Raw genomic sequence first — 21,427 nt, 5'->3', positions numbered from 1 at the left:
TGCTGGTTAAGTGTGCCTTGATTTCTAAATAAATCACAAAGAGTGTCACCAGCAATGCACCCCAACACTATCACACCATCTCCTCCATTCTTCACGGTGGGAACCACACATGCAGAGATCATCCATTCACCTACTCCGCATCTCACAAAGACATGGCGGTTGGAACCAAAAATCTCCAATTTGGACTCATCAGACCAAAGGACAGATTTCCACCGGTCTAATGTCCATTGCTCGTGTTTCCTGGCCCAAGCAAGTCTCTTCTTCTAATTGGTGTCCTTTAGTAGTGGTTTATTTGCAGCGATTCAACCATGAAGGCCTGATTCACACAGTCTCCTCTGAACAGTTGATGTTGAAATGTGTCTGTTACTTGAACTCTGTGAAGCATTTATTTGGGTTGCAATTTCTGAGGCTGGTAATTCTAATGAACTTATCTGCAGCAGAGGTAACTCCGTGTCTTCCTTTCATGTGGTGGTACTCATGAGAGCCAGTTTCATCATACCGCTTGATGGTTTTCGCAATTGGACTTGAAGAAACTGGACTTCCAGAGTGACTGACCTTCATGTCTTAAAGTAATGATGGACTGTTGTTTCTCTTCGCTTATTTGAGCTGTTCTTGCCATATTATGGACTTGGTCATTAACCAAATAGGGCTATCTTCTGTATACCACCCCAACCTTGTGACAACACAACTGATTGTCTCAAACGTATTAAGAAGTCAAGAAATTCCACAAATTAACAAGGCACCTCTGTTAATTGAAATGCCTTCCAGGTGGCTACCTCATGAAGCTGGTTGAGAGAATGCCAAGAGTGTGCAAAGCTGTCATCAAGGCAACAGGTGGCTACTTTGAAAAATCTCAAATACTACATAATTCCATGTGCTGTTTCATAGTTTTGATGTCTTCACTATTATTCTACAATGTAGAAAATAGTACAAATAAAGAAAACCCTTGAATGAGTAGGTGTGTCCAAATGTTTGACTGGTACTGTACATGTCTAGCAGGGTGAGAAAAAAAATCTTCATTTGAGAAGCTCAGCAGGCTATTGGGTATTTCTGGTCGGAGAGAATTTAGCTGAACAGAAAAAAAATGTCTAAATTCTACAACTCTTTTTGTAATAATTATTTCTGATTCCTTTAGTTGGAATTAATGGTAGCAAGTCACAGGTATATCAGAGTAAACATATTTTGATCAGGAATTTCTTGCACTGTAAGAGTTTGCTTTTTAATAGGAAGAATTTGCTTCAAGTCATACAGTGAGCTAGGGTACAAGCTAATAGTTCTAACAGAGACAGAATATCACTTACTGTATGTATCAAATGGACTTTGAATTACTGAAAATCTCTCCATTGGTTTTATTATCAGACCAGGGAAACAGACAGGACAAATCCAAATGTGATTAGACAAAATGCAATTCACAACTCTGTTTAAGTTTGAAAACAAATTAGTGTTCTTTTTTTCCCCATTCATTGGTTGAATCCCATGCTATACACTTTTTCCAATTACATTTTTCTTCTTCTCCTGTGGGTGTAAATAAAGACTTCCTCCTACATTCGGTCAGAGAACCATTAACATTAAAGAATAGATCCTGTTGGTTTGGCCATATCTTTTAAGAGCATTTTGTCTGCGATCCACGTTGGCAGGTAGGACATAGGCAACCATAAGAACTTGGCATCCCAGCCAGGTGAGTAGCGGGTACGAGGGTGGACAGCAGAGATGGCGTGCTCCATGCAGCTCACAACCTTCATCAGGTCCCCATCCAGCAACGTCGCAACATTCTTCTCCAATGTAACATTTGCTGGAAGAAAGGATTTGCCTCCATCAACAAGCTGATTTCGACATCTTGGAACACAATGAAGAAATTGTCTGTCTGACTGTTTGAGGTCTAGGTCAAAGGCAGGCAGGTTGAACTTGCCTGACTGCTCAGTTCACTTGCTCTGGGCAATCCTTGTCAATTCGTTCTTGGAGTGTTTGTCATTCTGTCACACAGGTTACGACAATCCTATTTGCATCTATCATATTACAGCAGCATGCACAGACTCATGTGTGTTAGTTTTGTTAAAAAAAAATGTTACCTCTCTCTGGGTAATCATGTCCATATTGATCCTTGATTTCTTCAGGCAATTTGTCCCACAATGTCTTCACATTTTTTCTCAGGAGATGTAAATCAGTCACACTTGTTTTGAAAAATCCTGGTTCCAGACACAGGACTTTAACTCCAAAAAACGACATGTTCATCCTGGAATTCAAAAACAAGAATATGCCACAACAAACATGAATACGTCTGCATTACAGTACTCATATGAAGTCGGAGACGTAGAAAGAAATGCTCTGAGCATCACATTTTCAAATTCAAATAAGCGTGATACAGTATATATATATACAGTAGATACAAAAAACAAGGCCTCTCACCGTAGACTATCATTGAAAGCCTCCACTCCATATTTTGACACACAGTAGGGACCCCCGAAGGCGCTTATCCTCCCAAACACACTGGCCACATTCACCACCCTGCCCCTGGCCTTCTTGATGAGGGGCAGGACACTCAGAGTCACACCAATGACTCCAATAAGGTTAACATCCAACATGGACTTGTAGTCGTCGACGGTCATCCAATCACAGGGACCAGATGGTACAGAGACTCCAGCATTGTTCACCACAGCCCACAGACCTGAAACGGCATGAAAGTAGGGCATAGTTAAGTACCAACATCACAGCCACAGCAGGACACAGGCAGCAGTCACAATGAAGGATGGAGGAAAACATTCCATGCCTACAGGTGTCAACAAGTGCTTACATGCCAGTTGTCACACGTGGGAGTGAGGTCTCTTTCAGTGAGAAGGTGTGTTCTGAGATGTTGGGTTAACTTGTTGTTTGTGGTTGTAAATTCCATAGTAACGGTTGACACTGACTCATGGTAGAATGAATGAGTAGACCAGTAGTCGGCCTAGATACTTGGATATTTTTGAATTTCCAAACGCTTCCCCCAATTTAAGTCAGAAAAGTCTTAGAGGCAATTTTTTACAAGAGTTTGGCTAGACTGGTCTTCAAAGACACTCACCCTTCTCCCCAACCAAGGTTTTGATGAATGCTGTTGCTTTGCTGACACTGTCAGTGCTGACGACATCCAGGTGGACTGTGTTCAATCGTTCAGTAGAGACCTTCTTCAGTTCATCCTCCCCCTTCTCAGTGTAGCAGGCTGCGATCACACGGAAGCCCAGCTTGTCCAGATGTCTGGCCAGAAGGTTCCCGAACCCAGAATCACAGCCAGTGATGTAGACATATTTCTGTCCTTTATTGGGTACTCTTGCGAGTTCCCTGTACCAGCGGAACACAAACCAAAGAGCCACCAGTCCAAGAATGTACAGGAACATTTCTGAGACAGAAGAACGAGGTTCATGCAGATAAATACCTATTTTTCATCATATTACAAATTGTACATTTCTATTGTTCTTTTTTGCAAAGAGAGTAAAATAGTCAGAACATAAAATGATATACCCCCGATTAACCTTCATTTGTCTGAGGAACAGATAGTAACAGCTTTGGTTAAAAAAAGTACATTTCCATCCATTTCAATTGGATTTTAGAAGCAAATTCATATCAAATCTGCTGTTTGCATTAAGTTCTTCAAGTATTTAAGGTGTTCTCTGGTGTGCGACTGCAAGTTTAGCTTAGTGACTAATAGGGATAGGCATGAGTAACTGAGTACTCCAGTATGCGAACAGATGTCAAAGCTCGATCTTTAACCAGATATTGTTTTTAAAATCTAATACTGAAACTATTTGGTAGAATGTGCTTTGTGGCTGCCCGATCAGGTAAGTTACATTTGGTCTTGAAACCAACTTTAACACTCTAGTGTTCCATTTGTACATGTGCATTTGTGGGCCATAACAAACAAAAAAGAACCAAGCCAAGCATCACACAGTTCTTCTCCCTAAATTCTCTTTCCCCTCTGTCTCTCATCCCCTTAATTGCATTCCGACCACTGCCTACACAAATGTGCTGAGTGCGCACGCAAGCTCCCGTTACGTCTATAGAAATAAATGCCTATAAACGTATCTAACTGATGGGATACACAAGCTACATTCCTTGCCAAATGACAACAGTTTTATCACAAATTCTAAATCTACTGGTTGATTGAAGTAGGAAAATATGTGTTCCAGCAATGAGATGCAGTTTTGGAATAATTGCATCCCGTCTACTTCTGCTTAGGCTATTTTGCGAACTGCTAGTGCCATTAAGAATGGGTTAGCCTAGGACAGGGATGGGCAACTGGTGGCCCTTGGACCCCCTTTTGTAGGCCTGTGGATCAATATCACTGACAAAAGGAACTAATTCGGGGTCTCAATTGACCGTTTAGTTACGATAGTAGAATATACAAGGTGCAATTTCGAAATGTAGTTGTGCCTCAGAAGTGTTTCTGTTGTTATGTCAGTCACTGACAGTCACTCAATTAGCCAATGTCAGCCAACATGTTTTGGGGTAAATTAGTCTAGCGGCTAGCTATCAAGGTCGAATTACTGCCCCCATTGATTTTGTTAGTCACTCTCACTCAGATATCATATTAAAAACTGCAAACGTTTCTCTCCACCCTATGGCAAAATGTGTAGGATTGCAGGAAATTAGCAGTTAAACAAAATGTTGCTTAGGGCTCCCAAAACGCTAGGGCCGACTCTGTGATTTCAGATTTTTTTGTGGCCCCCACCCCATTAAAAAGTTGCCCATCTCTGGCATAGGATATAGCCCCTTAAACATAGCCCGGTTCCACACTGAAAATATGCAAAAAAAAACATTATTTTGATAAAGACAAAAAGCTTTTTTTCATCAGAATCATTAAGCAAAGGCCTACTAAAAACAGATGTGGCCATAATTCATCACCATGCAGTGTTCAATACAGAATTGTTAATCCATTTTGAAAACATACATGTTCAAAGAACAGGTTTGAAACCCTAAAAAGAAATTCTTTCAACTTGCCAAATTGAGCCCTGTTTCGAATAATCACTCAGAATAATTGTTCCAGATATACAAGATGCACATCACTTCACACTGGCAGCTTTTTTCAATTGGACTACAGTTCTTTTTTTAAAATTCAACCTTTATTTAACTAGGCAAGTCAGTAAAGAACAACTTATTTACAATGACGGCCAAACCCGGATGACACTGGGCTAATTGTGCGCAGCCCTATAGGATTCGCAATCACGGCCGGTTGTGACACAGGCTGGATTCGAACAAGACTGTCTGTAGTGATGCCTCTAGCGCTGATATGCAGTGCCTTAGACCACTGCGCCACTCGGGAAGGTTTATAATTTTAACAAAGAATTATCGTTTTGACCACTATGTGTTATCGATTATGGCTAGTAGGTTAAACTATGTATTGAGAAGAAAAAATAGCCAGATAAATGCCTCACATGCTTGGACAACATTTACATTAACCTACAACAGCACCCAAAACGGCGTTACATGGTCAATCCATAGTCTGCATTGGTTGTGCAGCATTTAAAGTGACATGGCCTCTGCAGAAGTCAGGGAATCCATACATCTGGTGCTTCGCGGAGCAGCTGTCAAGGAAGTGAGTTTGTCTATGCCGTGTCCTCTGCATTGTTACAAAATTTGAGAGGCGCACTGCGATACCGTACAGAGTTCCCGACCACATTTTCAGATTAAGCATCATTTTAGATCTACAGTGTTTTTTTTTAAACACATATTTAAAATCGACAAAGAAATATGAAAATGGTTTCAGATTCGGACGCAAAGCGATACAATTGGCTCGTTAGAAGTAATAACATATTTCAAGAACCATGTCAGTAGGCAGTTAGTTTACGTGAGTGACTATTCAGTCATTGGTGAACTGCGACTTTTGCAACTTTGTCAACTCATCTAACGGTTGTCCTTTTTGTTTATAGCTTTTTAACTTTTCATGTTCATCAAACATTGAACTGTCCGATTAATATGCCTTCCTCAGAAGTCAAGATATGGCAAAGAAACGTTACTGACACACTTACCCCAGGCGACAAACGTACACTCCTTGAGTTGCTGGTAACAACAGTGACTCGTTTTTTTTCTTTCCCTGTGTAATTCACCTTCCGGTGTGTGTGAACTATTGCTCTGTCAGAAAGTTTGGTCAACTATTTTTTGATAGATGGTAGACGTCCTCCATCTACTGGACATTTTAAGTTTACGTTCAAATTTATTCATATGCACAGGATACACAGAAGTTTACATACACTAAGTTGACTGTTCCTTTAAACAGCTTGGAAAATTCCAGAAAATGATGTCATGTCTTTAGAAGCTTCTGATAGGCTAATTGACATAATTTGAGTCAATTGGAGGTGTACCTGTGGATGTATGTCAAGGCCTACCTTCAAACTCAGTGCCCTTTTGCTTGACATCATGGGAAAGTCAAAAGAAATCAGCCAATACCTCAGAAAAAAACATTAGATCTTCACAAGTCTGGTTCATCCTTGGGTGCAATTTCCAAATGCCTAAAGGTACCACATTCATCTGTACAAACAATAGTATGCAAGTATAAACACTATGGGACCACGCAGCCGTCCTACCGCTCAGGAAGGAGACATTGTCTCCGAGAGATGAACGTATTTTGGTGCAAAAAGTGCAAATCAATCCCAGAACAACAACAAAGGACCTTGTGAAGATGCTGGAGGAAACAGGTACAAAAGTATCTATATCCACAGTAAAAACCAGTCCTATATCGACATAACCTGAAAGGCTGCACAGCAAGGAAGAAGCTACTGCTCCAAAACCGCCATAAAAAAAGCCAACTGCACATGGGGACAAAGATTGTACTTTTTAGAGAAATGTCCTCTGGTCTGATGAAACAAAAACAGGACTGTTTGGCCATAATGACCATCGTTATGTTTGGAGAAAAAAGGGGGAGGCTTGCAAGCAAGCTGAAGAACACCATCCCAACCGTGAAGCATGGGGGTGGCAGCATCATGTTGTGGGGGTGCTTTGCTGCAGGAGGGACTGGTGCACTTCACAAAATAGATGGCATCATGAGGTAGGAAAATTATGTGGATATATTGATGCAACATCTCAAGGCGTCAGTCAGGAAGTTAAAGCTTGGTCGCAAACGGGTCTTCCAAATGGACAATGACCACAAGCATATTTCCAAAGTTGTGGCAAAATGGCTTAAGGACAACAAAGTCAAGGTATTGGAGTGGACATCACAAAGCCCTGACCTCAATCCTAAAGAAAATTTGAACTGAAAAATAGAACTGAAACTGAAAAAGCGTGTGCGAGAAAGGAGGCCGACAAACCTGACTCAGTTACACCAGCTCTGTCAGGAGGAATGGGCCAAAATTCACCCAATTTATTGTGGGAAGATTGTGGAAGGCTACCTGAAACGTTTGACCCAAGTTAAAACCTGTTGGGGCTACCCCTGAATACTGCCCCTTCTGGAGGAATTCGGTACCCATATAAAACATGATAAATTTTTGTCAAAAGTTGCTAATATATGCATATAAAAATTATTATCGAATAGGAAACACTCTAAAGCTTCTAAAACCGTTTAAATTTTGTCTCTATGTAAAGCAGAAGTGTCAGGGCATGCATTCTCCCAAAGTCTCTCTTGTAATGAAAAAAGTTGCCAACACTTCGACGTCATCGTATACACACTTCCCAAGCAGTTATAACCATGGAAACAGTTTCTACGTCTTCAGCGTGAAGCCTGCTTTCGATGAGGCGTGTAACTGTGAGAATCGCGCGCTCACGAGACGTTCAGCGTGCCCAAACGTCTCGGTGACAGCAAAAAAAAGTTTCCCCAATGCACGCTGGGATATTTCTCTCTCTTTCCCTCAGGATGGATTGAACAACGTGTGTGTGTCTGTTCGCCCTCACGATTGCTGTAGACCTTTATAACATGTTAAGGCTTAATTATAAACATAGTTTGACAAGTTTACTCGACATATAATGTATACTTTCGACGTTTTGGTGCGCATCCACTTGAAATTTGCATACATTTCGACCGAAAAGTGGCTAGTTTGAGAACCGAAAGACACAGACTTGAAAACTGAATGCTAACTTGGTGAGTATTAACCCTTCCAGGTCTTCTGATGGAAGAACAGCCACAGCCACGGTAAGGGAATATTTATGTCTTCATTTTGGGTTTCTGTCGACTCCAAGATAGAGGAGTCAGTATGCTAAATGGGAGCGCCGCCTCCCTATTATAGCCTAGTGAACGCAAAATGGAACGTTAAAAATAATTGTAACACAGCGATTGCATTTAGAAGAAGTTTATCTTGCCATACATATGTAAAACATGCATATTTAGTCAAAGTTTATGATGTCTATTCCTTGTTAGCTGACGTTATCTGCCGGAGCTATTTTATTTCTCCTGACATTGCAGTAGCATTTTTTGAACGATGCATAATTGTAAACAGAGATTTATGGATATATATTGCAGATTATTGAAAAAAAAATGAATGTACTGTGTAACATGTTATATTACTGTCATCTGATGAAGATTTCAAAAGGTTAGTGAAATGATTTTTCTTTTAATCCTGCGTTTGTTGATTGCATATTTTTTCCTACTTGGCTATGCTAATGAGGTATGTCTGCAGTGGTGGTTGGACATAAATATGTGCTATGTTTTCGCCGTAAAACATTTTAGAAATCTGACTTGCTGGGTAGATAAATAACTTCTTTATCTTTCATTTGAGCCATTTTTCTTGCGATTCTGTGGAGGTTAAATATTTTTAGGATTATTTCTTGCGTTCCCTGCGCCACATTACAGCTCAGGGGGGGTGGGGGGAGTTCCCAAAGGGGAACTAGTAGCTCTAACATATTTCCAAATACTGAGTGTATGTAAACTTCTGACCCACTGGGAATGTGATGAAAGAAATAAAAGCTGAAATAAATCATTCTCTCTACTATTATTCTGACATTTCACATTCTTAAAATAAAGTGGTGATCCTAACTGACCTAAGACAGGGAATTTGTATTGGGATTAAATGTCACGAACTGTGAAAAACTGAGTTTAAATGTATTTGGCTAAGGTGTATGTAAACTTCCGACTTCAACTGTATGTTGGCTCTGGGTGAATGAGCTGTATAGACTGATGGCTGACCTTCAGGTCATACTCATTTTACAACGTTCTGCTGATGACATTCGGGTGATCCACGCCTATCACCAGAACATAAGTTCTTTAAACAAACCAACTGTTTATTTCCATGGGAATAATGTTGATATAATTGACTTTTACAGCATTCATATTTACCACCACATTGAACATTCATCCCATATTATTTAAGAGGCCATTTTAATTCAGTATTCAAGTTTATTCAAATGTATTTATAAAAAGTACAGCATATACTACACACCTGAATCTTTCTTAGAGAACAAATAGTCAGACAGGTATTTTTCCATTCATGTACTGTAATTTATATGTTTATCTTTTAAAAAATGGTTCAGAATTTGTCAGGGTAGCTCCTTTTTTTTATTCAATAAAATAACTTTCAATTATCAAATGTTTTGTCCATATTATAGAGCACTAACGACTTATTCAATGCCTCTTATGGTATCAAGTCCTTCATAGTGCAAAGGTCCTAATTCCCAGTGTGTCATGGACAGTCCGTGGTCATGACAAACAGATTACACAATATTGAATTCCAAAGATTTTAAGATTGTTTCGTTATATATTTTATCCCACAAAAAGTGTTATCATGGAAGTCACATTTGGATGGCAGCACAGACTGTTCCCTACAGTACACAGTACAATACAGACAGTGAATGTATTCTGTGGATTCCCAGCACGTCAAAGAAGTCTGTGCGCTTAAATGACCATTCTTTCCCATTAGGCCCAGTGAGGAGGTGCCTGTCAGGATGAAGGCTACATAAATGAAGGATACTATTTACCTGAAAAAGTTCACTTCTCTACAGGAGAACACTGACAAAGAATATTGACAAACAAACCAGACCGAGAAGAAGGTAAGTGGCCCATTTCTTCCTGTTATGCCACAAATGCCATAATATAAACATGATTATGCCCCAGCAAGAGTTGAAATTATGTTGTTGATCTCTTCCTAAAAAGTTTAAATTGAACTTTGACCTCTCTTTTTGAACAGAGAATGGAAAAGGTTAAGCGTCTGTTTTTGATTGGAATTGAAACAATAGTATGGTTCTTCTTAGCATGATATCTATCATACTGGTATACACATTTATCATCATGAAAGTATAAAAAGGTATATCATCACCATGCAAGAGCTTTTCTTATTTGATTGTATTGATTGCAGAGAAGTAACGAAAAGCTCTTGGGTGTTGGATTCTTTCAACTGTTTTATCCTTACATTTTTATTCATTATTATTATTTACTTTTTATGCTATTATTGCACAATATTATATCTCCCTTTATTTTATTAATTATTATTAATTAATTTTATTATTTATTAATTTGCAACATGGAAGGATACAACATCACCTGGATCAATGGTTCAATATATGAAATAGCAGAGAACGCAACGGTCTTCTGTGGGTGAGTTGACACTTTACAATTGTATTTTACTCCTGCATAGAGGTTGGAAAGTTATATTCTATTTTGATCTGTTCATATTACTGTTTAAAAAAAATATATACAGCATACATAAGCATCTATTATTTTTACAGGGTGGATATTGAAGCACAGATGACCATGTTTGCATATTATTACGCTTGTATTGGATTAGAATATTTAATTGTTAGTCATTTCCAAGTAAGTGGGTTCAACTTCATTCTCAAAGTGCTTTCATTCCACTGAGTTTTGCAACCTTGATAGGTTAATTAATCTACAACTGTTCTTTTAAAACATGTATTCAACCCTGCTCTGTGTATGTTGCCCTCTGCGTATCTGCTTCTACCAGACAGATCCAGAGAATCAAGAAAACTTACTTTAGGAAGATCATGAGAATGTAGATTGGTTGGTTTGACTGCAATTCAGTTGGAGAATTAAACACTAGGATGTCAGAGTAAGACCTAAACCCATGGGTTATTTTCTACAGAAATGTGTGGACAATTGAGGGCATTCCTGAAATATGTTTTTTTAGAAAACCCTCTCACATTTAGGGTTTGACCCATTTTAGCCGGTTCACTATTTTGGGCATGTTCTTTCACCTCCTTGACATCAACAAGATCAGCGATGCTATAGCTGACCATGTGTCTATCTTCATCAAGAGGATCTCCACTTTCATCTTCAGCTTTATGGTGGGGTTCATCAGAGTATGGAAGTTGACCCTGGTGGTCATCACAGTAGGCCCACTTATAGGACTTGCTGCTGGGCTAATGGCCATGGTGTGATTGGTTGAATACAATGTATTCAATTCCTAAATTTAGTGATGGTCATTCTGTTTTTGGATGTAACAGCCTCTGAGTCTGTGTGTGCGGTAGTCTCACACCACCTCTGTATTCTCTGTGACGCTGTGATGTGTGAAATGTACTATGGATAAACCAGTCTGGTTTGAATGGGGGAACGTTGTGAAGTGTTCTCCACTCATTGACTTCTCAGGCTGTTGCCAGACCGACAGTTCGGGAGCTCCAGGCCTATGCCAAGGCAGGGGCAGTAGCTGATGAGGTACCGTCATCCATCAGAACAGTAGCAGCCTTTGGAGGAGAGGGTAACTTGAAATACTGACAGGATCTTAATTCGATCACCAAGTTGTTGCAGGAAATGCATATGTGTAGTGTATTACATTTTTTTTAAAGCTCATACATTTTGTAATTTACACTTTAAAATGTCAGACTTGATTTGTCCTAACAAAAAATGAATCAACCCCTACAAAAAGGTCAGTTAATTATAATCCTGCTGTGAGAAACTTGTCAAATTAACCTTCCCTTCCCTGACTTCAATGTCTTGGCGCTTGAAATGAGTTATAAAAATGCATTTCACATTTGAACAAGTATGACAAAAACCTTATTGAGGCTCCGAACTGGGGTGTGAAAAAGGGGACGATCATTGGAGTGTTTTGAAGGATACCCGCGGTGTGTCATCTTCCTCTGCTATGCTTTGGCATTCTGGTATGGTTCTAAACTGGTGATAGATGCTGCTGTAAGAGTACTCTTATCCCCTTATGGTAACTCAGATTACGGTATAATAAATATGTATCCAATATTTTATACTATGATTGGTGAAAATGTAAGGATATGTTGGCTTGTATTTTGGTCTCCAGTTGTTCTTTGTGGTTCTCATGGCAGCTATGACCCTGGGTCAGGCCTCTCCCTGACTGGAAGCCTTCGCCTCAGGTCCAGCTGCAGCCAAGACAATCTTTGATACCATTGACTGGGTAAGGCCAGACTTCTAGAAAATACATGAACTAAGAACAACTACATTTCAGTTAAGAAGTATTTTATAAATCTTAACTTTCAGGAGCCAGAAATCTATTGTTTCTCAGAGGATGGTCACAAACTACAAGGTGAAGGCTGATAATTGAATTAGACTACATCACATTTAACTTCCCCTTTCGACCAGAAGTGAAGGTAACCCTTTTTGCTCAGCTCTTTATTTTTTTCAATGAAATTATTTCCCAAAATATACTGCGTCTCAATGTAAAACGACCTGTTTATTCAGATTTTAGACCATTTGAGCATGCTGATTAGAGCAGGAGAAACCACAGCTTTTGTCGGGCCGAGTGGTTCAGTTTCTCATTCATGGGTGACTTTTGATGGGCATGACATCTGCAGCCTGAACATCCAGTGCCTTCGCTCTCTGATTGGCATAACTATTGCTGAGAACATCCGCTATGTGAGACCATGGACGACATTATCCAGGCCACCAAGGAGGCTAACATCTATACCTTCATCATGGACCTACCACAGGTACCACAGACACACCTTTAGCAAAGAAATACTGTGCATTTCTCTGATACTGTCTCATACAAGAAACACATAGAAATGTCACAATTAGGAAACGTTTGTCTGTGGTTATATAGAGGTTTGATACACTGGTGGGTGAGGGTGGTGGTCAGATGAGTGGAGGACAGAAGAAGGATTCGTATGGCCCAAGCTCTGATCCACAACCCCAGGATCCTGCAGCTGGACATGGCTACCTTGGCTTTGGTCAACGAGAGTGAGGCTGTTGTACAGGAGGCACTTGACAAGGTAGGTGACTCCCAGCACAAAATCTATCAATCATTATATCACCACAAAGTCAAAGCCTGTGATCTCACACCCAACCGTCAACTGAAATCATCCCTGATGCTATAGCTGGCAGTATCATAATTAAATCAGACAAATTCCTTAACACAATGGAAAATTAGATTGAACCTCAAAGGTCAAAGGTACTGAGGTCATTCTATAAGCAGCCTTGTGTTATCAGTTTTGTATTAATGTACTTTATTCAATATCTGAGAGAAATGAGTGTCCCTCCTATATTCCTACAGCATCCTAAGGAGGAAGCAATGGAACCAGCGTCAGTGTCTCGAATCCTGAAGTACAACACGTCAAAGTGACCCTACATGCTATTGGGAACTATAGGAGCTACCATCAACGGCTCCGTCAATCCAATCTATTCTATTTGATTCAGCCAGATGTTTGGGGTGAGAGGCTATAGATTATGTACATTTCAAGCCTAGGTTTATAATCTAGTTTCATATTACCTGGGCTGGTAGTGATACTTGTAGTTGTTGCTATTCCATGAAATTCATTTAATTCCATCCACATTGTTCTTTGGATTTACAGACGTTCTCTACATGTGACTTGGATGGAGAGAGAGCGCAGATCGATAGAATATGTATCTGTTCTGCGCTGTGGCAAGTTTCTTCTCTGTCATTACAGGTAGTTGCAGTATGTTTTACCGCACATCAGTATAATTATGCAGTTACAGTCCATAGTATGGTGCTAACATTCTGACGGCAGGCCCCAGTGATGTGTGTGAACACTGTTGTTGTTCTGTTGAAGGGCAATGCCCGCTTGACCCTATCCCCTCCTCTCTTCTCCAGACCATTTCCGGAGACCTTCTCCCTTACCTCACCTCGCTCATCAACTCATCCCTGACCGCTGGCTACGTCCCTTCCGTCTTCAAGAGAGCGAGAGTTGCACCCCTTCTGAAAAAACCTACACTCGATCCCTCCGATGTCAACAACTACAGACCAGTATCCCTTTCTTTTCTCTCCAAAACTCTTGAACGTGCCGTCCTTGGCCAGCTCTCCCGCTATCTCTCTCAGAATGACCTTCTTGATCCAAATCAGTCAGGTTTCAAGACTAGTCATTCAACTGAGACTGCTCTTCTCTGTATCACGGAGGCGCTCCGCAATGCTAAAGCTAACTCTCTCTCCTCTGCTCTCATCCTTCTAGACCTATCGGCTGCCTTCGATACTGTGAACCATCAGATCCTCCTCTCCACCCTCTCCGAGTTGGGCATCTCCGGCGCGGCCCACGCTTGGATTGCGTCCTACCTGACAGGTCACTCCTACCAGGTGGCGTGGCGAGAATCTGTCTCCTCACCACGTGCTCTCACCACTGGTGTCCCCCAGGGCTCTGTTCTAGGCCCTCTCCTATTCTCGCTATACACCAAGTCACTTGGCTCTGTCATAACCTCACATGGTCTCTCCTATCATTGCTATGCAGACGACACACAATTAAGCTTCTCCTTTCCCCCTTCTGATGACCAGGTGGCGAATCGCATCTCTGCATGTCTGGCAGACATATCAGTGTGGATGACGGATCACCACCTCAAGCTGAACCTCGGCAAGACGGAGCTGCTCTTCCTCCCGGGGAAGGACTGCCCGTTCCATGATCTCGCCATCACGGTTGACAACTCCATTGTGTCCTCCTCCCAGAGCGCTAAGAACCTTGGCGTGATCCTGGACAACACCCTGTCGTTCTCAAATAACATCAAGGCGGTGGCCCGTTCCTGTAGGTTCATGCTCTACAACATCCGCAGAGTACGACCCTGCCTCACACAGGAAGCGGCGCAGGTCCTAATCCAGGCACTTGTCATCTCCCGTCTGGATTACTGCAACTCGCTGTTGGCTGGGCTCCCTGCCTGTGCCATTAAACCCCTACAACTCATCCAGAACGCCGCAGCCCGTCTGGTGTTCAACCTTCCCAAGTTCTCTCACGTCACCCCGCTCCTCCGCTCTCTCCACTGGCTTCCAGTTGAAGCTCGCATCCGCTACAAGACCATGGTGCTTGCCTACGGAGCTGTGAGGGAACGGCACCTCAGTACCTCCAGGCTCTGATCAGGCCCTACACCCAAACAAGGGCACTGCGTTCATCCACCTCTGGCCTGCTCGCCTCCCTACCACTGAGGAAGTACAGTTCCGCTCAGCCCAGTCAAAACTGTTCGCTGCTCTGGCCCCCCCAATGGTGGAACAAACTCCCTCACGACGCCAGGACAGCGGAGTCAATCACCACCTTCCGGAGACACCTGAAACCCCACCTCTTTAAGGAATACCTAGGATAGGATAAAGTAATCCTTCTCAACCCCCCTTAAAAGATTTAGATGCACTATTGTAAAGTGGCTGTTCCACTGGATGTCATAAGGTGAATGCACCAATTTGTAAGTCGCTCTGGATAAGAGCGTCTGCTAAATGACTTAAATGTAAATGTAAATGCAATGCCTTTGGGAAGTCTGGGGAGCTGCTGACCTGCAGGTTAAGGAAAGGTGGGCTTCCAGGCCATGTTGAAACAGGTGGGTGGGCTGGTTTGATGACCCCAGCAACAGCCCTGGAGATCTCATGACCAGGCTGGCCACTGACGCCTCCATGGTCCAGAGGGTGAGTGTCAGTGACACATACTGTGGACCGGGACATTAGAATCCATTGGAATTATTTATTACCAATGATGAGATGATCCAAATGGTCATTTTCAAAATATTTCCTTGTGCCTCATACTGTATGTATTTCTGTCTATTAAATGAGCTATGAGAATGAATAGTATTTCCTCTCTAGGCAACTGGATCACAGATTGGGATGATTGTGAACACCTTGAACAACATCGGAGCGTCTTTCATCATTGCGTTCTACTTCGGCTGAAAGTTAAGCTTGGTGGTGATGTGCTTATTACCACTGATTGGCTTGTCTGAGTTCTTTCAAGCCAAAATGAGGATAAGAAGGCAGTGGAAGCAGCATGACAGGTGGTTAAACACTCCATTGTGGGTTTATTAATTTAATAAAGGTCCTTAAATGGGTTATTAGAATACTTCTGTAACATTAAGTGAGGCACTAGTCCTGAGAGTGTTATTCTCTGTCGTAAGGCTGGCCATGGAGAGCCTATATTTGAATCAATATGAACAGCAGCTGGAGGCTCCCTATAAATCTGCCAAGAAGGACAATATCAATGGCATCTGTTTTGCCTTTGTTCAGTGTGTTATCTTTATTGTGTATGCCGCCTCATTTAGATATGGAGGTTATCTGGTCAGCTGTGAAGGATTACATCACCTGGTGGCAATGACGGACTGGCCATCTGGTGCCCTGGGAGTTTTCCCGGTGGGCCGCTTGACAATTGGGGCCGATGCAACGCAAAATATAAATAACCCCAGCCCCCGCTTAAATAAAAAATAACCAAGTGCTGTGTGTCTGACTGGCCCAGGCGAGTGGGCTGCCGGCCCACTGCCACCGCGGTTGGGTAATTACATCTGTCAGCCTCTCTCTTCCAGCCAATTACTTTTGGTCTAGTCCATTCTAATTTTACTTGGGCTCCGCCCCTTTCCCATCTCTGTTAAGTGGTGACATTTGGATAAATAGTGGTGGCGCAAGATGGACAAACAAAAAGAGAAACAGCGTAAAGGTGGTGGTGAAAAGCCGAAAGAGAAGAGGTTGAAGTCCCTTGAGGCTGATGCAGCCAAATGTTTTAAAATAACAAATTATTCATTTGGCGCCACTACCAGTTCATCATCTCAGCCGAGTGAGCCTGAAGGCACTGGCAGCACAGAAAGCAGCCCATTAAGCCCAGCGATATCAGTTCAAATGTTAGTCAAGGCTTTTCAGCTGAAGCGGTAAGACAGAAGACAATAGGGATAAGATAAGCAATGTTTGGGTTTGGCTAGCTGGCTATTCAGTTATATCGGGTGCTTTTGTTCAAACAAGCGCTCGTTAATGTCACTTTCGTGAACCGACCAATCACAGCCTGGATGGGGCGGGACATTAAAAAAAGGTTGACGTGCAACAGCAAACTTTGGAAATGTTGAACTCATTGTTATGCATGAATAGTTATGATTATTGACCAGTTAGTACTTAGCGTTAACAAATTAGAGTCTAACCACCAATGTCGACCATTTTCCTTTAAAGGATTTAATGACGGAACAAAACCTACAAAAATTATAAATGTTAGTTGTGTATTTCACTGCTGTATTGTCCAATTGGAATTAATATTATACTAGTGGTAGAAAGTGTACTATTATATGTATATTCTAACATTATATAATTAATATACTAATATTATACTTTTTATTTCATGTTATATTATTATATTCATTTATACTAATTATTCATCCAGGTTGAGGATAGTGCATCTGCAGTGGACAGATGTAGATTGAGCCAAGATGCCACTGCCACCCCAATTTTTGATTATTTTAAGAGGCTGAAGTCAGGGGACCTAGATATGTTTTTTAGTTTCCACCCCCAACAAAAGATGGAAAAGTCTGTGGTGCAGAAGGTATTCTTTTGTAAAGATGGGACCAACAGGAAGTGGCCGTCAGACAGTGAAGTGAACTATGCTTTATTCTACTTAATTTGTATGGCATTTTCAAAGCCCACAGAGAACAGCCCTTTCATGAATGGAATGGCAGACTGGAAGCATATCCATCAGACAGTGGAAGAGCATGAGAAGAGCATTATGCATAGAGGTTATACTGAGGCCTACTTTCTAAGGTCCTCCAAAGGTAACATTGAGAGCCTGTTCATCGGCAGTCAGATGTATGCTCACGGAGCGCAAGTGCGCAGAAGAAGGCAAGTGCTAGAGCGCATTATAGATGTTAAAGTCATAGGCTTGAGGGGTCTGAGCCACAGAGGCATGCAGTCTGAAGCAATTTATACACTAGATGACAGCAGCATTGACCATGGCAAATATTTAGAGATTATAATTCTGCTGGGAATGTATGACCTGTGTATGAAAGAGCATCTCAGTGCCTGCAAAGAGAAAAGCAAAAAACTGCATGAGTCTGGGTCAAGAGGGGGCATAGGCTCTCTAATCACTCTATCATCAAAGACTAACATCGATACCATCATTACCACAATCCAACACAATGCAGGCCACCATAGCAAGTTAAATCCAGGAAGCTGGTATGTTTTCAGTCCAAATTGACACTGCGAAGGACATTACAACACAAGGTCAATGCTCTGTCATAGTCAGATATGTGACAAACGTCATCCATGAGAGGCTTGTGGCTGTGGTGAAATTAACAACATAGCTGTGTTCTTCCGTGAATCCTACCAGAGGATGAACATTTGGGAGAAGAAGTGCAAGGACCCAAGACACAGACGTCTTGCTCCAATTGGAGAGACATGCTGGTGGGCTAAAGACAGTGCCTGAAAGAAGGTCTTTGGAGCTTTTGGAAATCCAGATGAGGGTGTGTTGATGTCCTTCTCACTCTTTCAACCATACAAGATCAGAAAAACATCAACACTACTGCACGGGTCAAGGCACAAGGATACATTGAGGTGTTGCTGAAGTATGAAACAATACTTCCAGCTCAGATATTCCTCAGAATATTTCAGGTCACCTCACCAGTCTCAAAATATCTTCAAACAAGTGGAATGGACATTCTGTCTGCGCATCGTATGGTTGTGTCTACAGAGGAGCAGCTGAAAGGAATGGCAAGAGATTTTGAAAAAGTCAAAGCAGCTGCAGACACATTTGTTCAGTGGGCCAACAGGAAGTTGCAGGAACGGAATGGGGAAACAGAGCTGGATTTAGAGATCACTCTGCCAACAAAAAGGGCTTGAAAGAAGAAAACCATGCATGGAGAGATGGCACAAGATGAGACTTTTTCTGGGGCAGAGAGTGCATTGGATTGGTGTCCATCATCAAATTCTGTATACAGTTATAGATAGCATCCATCGTCGATTTCTGAGTAATGGCACTTTGTATGCCAACCTGGCTCTTCTGCACCCTAAACACTTCAGTCAGCTAACATACAGTGCCAGTGGCCTTCCACAGACAGCCCTTCCACAGACAGCCCTTCAAGAACTAAGCAAATGTTTGATCAAATTTGACAGCAGAGCAATGGTGGCCAAATTACAGAGTGAGCTCGTGAGTCTGGCAGAACAGTGGACTAGGTTAAAACAATCGGGATTTGAAGAATACACAACCAGGACTATGGAGGATCATGGACCTGAAGGAAATGAAGACGAGGTGGAGATGGTGAACAAGAGCTGTTCACCTTGCAAGTAATGTCCAGTGTGTTGCTACCATATTCTTAGTCCGTACAACCTATTGACCTACGCATACCACATCCTGGGGGGCTTTAGGTCTGAGTCAATCAGACTAATGCCAATGTTGTGTGATTCCCCAGAGTGATCTCTGCCATTGTGATCAGTGGGAAGGCACTGGGAAAAGCTTTCTCGTTCAGCCCCAGATTATGCCAAAACCAGATTACAGCTGCCCAGTTGTTCAAACTGTTGGATGAGAGAAACGTCTCTAACTTTTTCCAATACAAATTCAAATTATTCAATCAGACATTTTCAGGAAAATTTAGTGTGTAATAATGCCATGCCCTCTCTCCAGGAGCATTTAAAAAAGGGGGGGTTAAAATTCATGAACTGCAAGTTCACCTATCCAACCCGGACTGACATCCAGGTGTTACATGGACTACTGGTGTCTTTGAAGCCGGGCCAGAACCTGACCTTTGTGGGCAGCTGTTGGAGAGGTTCTATGATCTAGATGAGGGCAGAGTGGATGAGATCCCACACCAGCCACAACCTATTGACATTACCTTTATCTTAGTTCTGCCATGTAGATGGAATCAGAGGGACACACAGTGCCTGTCATAGTTTATTTGTATTTACAATAAACACATCCTTGCTCCCATTTCATTTGAGTTGATTGATGGCTGTCCATCACACACTGTCAACGTGCCCTTCCTGAAGGCTCAGATTAGCGTTGTCTCCCAAGAACCAGTGCTGTTTGACTGCGGTATTGCTGAAAATATCCAGCATGATGATAACACAAGGAATGTGAGCATGGTGGAGATTGTTGAAGCTGCCAAGAAAGCTCATCTCCAATACTTTGTGATGACTCTACCAGATGTGAGTAGTGTAACTGAAATAGTACTATCTTTTGTAATACTTCTATGTCATAATATCCCACTTCACTTTGTACTGTGACAAATGTCAAAGATGAATATTTTATTGTAGTGGGAACATGTTATTATCTTCTGATACTGTTTGCTCTCATTGTATTGGATGTACTGTACTGGACATTCCTGTGTTTGACTCACTTTCCTGTGTCAGAAATATGAGACTCGGGTTGGTGCCCAGAGCTCCCAGCTCTCCAGAGGACAAAAGAAAACGTATTGCCAATAGTTAGGAAACCCAAGATTCTGGTACTGGATGAGGCCACCTCTGCATTGGACACAGAGAGTGAAAATGTTCCCAGATAGCATAGCCGTCATGTCCCAAGGCGCTGTCATAGAAAGAGGGACTCATGAGAAACTCATGGCTAAGAGAGCTACCTACTATAAACTAGTCACAGCAGGGGCTCCAATCAGCTAAAACAAATTTTTCTAGAGATGGGATGCATTACGAGGAGATGGAGTTTGTCACTAACCAAAGTGCATCTATGTGATATTTCTATGATACATGTGGAATAACTGTAGACTAAACATCAAAGTCCATGGCGGGAAGTATTCAGACCTCTTAATTTCTTACAAATTCTGTTACATTACAGCTTTATTCTAAAATGGAATACATTTTTTTAAATCCTCATCAATCCACAGACAATAGCCCATAATGACAAAGCAAAAACAGGTTTTTAGAATTTGTGCAAATGTATTAAAAATACAAAACAGATAACTTATTTACATTCAGACCGTTTGCTAAGAGACTTAAAATTTTGCTCAGGTGCATCCTGTTTCCATTGATTATCATTGAGCTGTTTCTACAACTTGATTGAAGTCCACCTGTGATAAATGTAATTGTTTGGACAATATTTGGAAAGGCACACATCTGTCTATATAGGGTCCCACAGTTGACAATGCCTGTCAGAGCAAAATCCAAGCCATGAGGTCGAAGGAATTATCCGTAGCGCTCCGAGACAGGATTGTGTCGAGGCACAGATCTGGGGAAGGGCACCAAAAAAATGTCTGCAGCATTGAAGGTCCCCCAAGAACACAGTGGCCTCAATCATTCTTAAATGGAAGAAGTTTGGAACCACCAAGACTCTTCTTAGACCTGGCCGCCCGGCCAAACTGAGCAATAGAGGGAGAAGGACCTTGGTCAGGGAGGTGACCATGAACCCGATGGTCACTCTGACAGAGCTCCAGAGGTACTCTGTGGAGATGGGAGAACCT

At 41.8% G+C, this 21,427-nt stretch overlaps 1 protein-coding gene and 1 pseudogene across 2 annotated transcripts; one reads left to right on the top strand and one right to left on the bottom strand.

The window, feature by feature from the left end:
• Positions 1–1,176: 1,176 nt before the first annotated feature.
• Positions 1,177–6,227, bottom strand: LOC115115370 (retinol dehydrogenase 7-like). 2 transcript variants are annotated; one of them, XM_029643865.2, is made up of 5 exons: positions 5,997–6,226; positions 3,056–3,370; positions 2,407–2,665; positions 2,070–2,233; positions 1,177–1,792 (listed from the first exon to the last, which is right to left on the bottom strand). In XM_029643865.2, exons 2-5 carry the CDS (start codon positions 3,366–3,368, stop codon positions 1,569–1,571), a joined length of 960 nt encoding a protein of 319 aa, XP_029499725.1. In that variant the 5' UTR covers positions 3,369–3,370; positions 5,997–6,226; the 3' UTR covers positions 1,177–1,568. The 2 variants fall into 2 exon arrangements, with proteins under 2 accessions (XP_029499725.1, XP_029499732.1); XM_029643872.2 differs by lacking the exon at positions 1,177–1,792 and adding an exon at positions 1,799–1,973 and having other exon boundaries at positions 5,997–6,227.
• Positions 6,228–10,409: 4,182 nt separating this feature from the next.
• Positions 10,410–20,630, top strand: LOC115116295 (bile salt export pump-like; annotated as a pseudogene).
• The last annotated feature ends 797 nt before the right edge of the window (positions 20,631–21,427 follow it).

This window comes from Oncorhynchus nerka, linkage group LG3 (genome assembly GCF_034236695.1).
Source record: "Oncorhynchus nerka isolate Pitt River linkage group LG3, Oner_Uvic_2.0, whole genome shotgun sequence".
NCBI classification, from domain to species: Eukaryota; Metazoa; Chordata; class Actinopteri; order Salmoniformes; family Salmonidae; genus Oncorhynchus; species Oncorhynchus nerka.
Note: the sequence above shows the minus strand (reverse complement) of the source record. Positions and strands in the feature narration are given on the sequence as shown.

Coding starts and splice junctions, on each gene's coding strand:
- LOC115115370 (XM_029643865.2), bottom strand. CDS start 3,368: ATGTTCCTGTACATTCTTGGACTGGTGGCTCTTTGGTTTGTGTTCCGC. Junction 2,666..3,055: donor AACCTTGGTTGGGGAGAAGG/GTGAGTGTCTTT, acceptor ATGCCGTTTCAG/GTCTGTGGGCTGTGGTGAAC. Junction 1,793..2,069: donor ACATGATTACCCAGAGAGAG/GTAACATTTTTT, acceptor CCTTTCTTCCAG/CAAATGTTACATTGGAGAAG.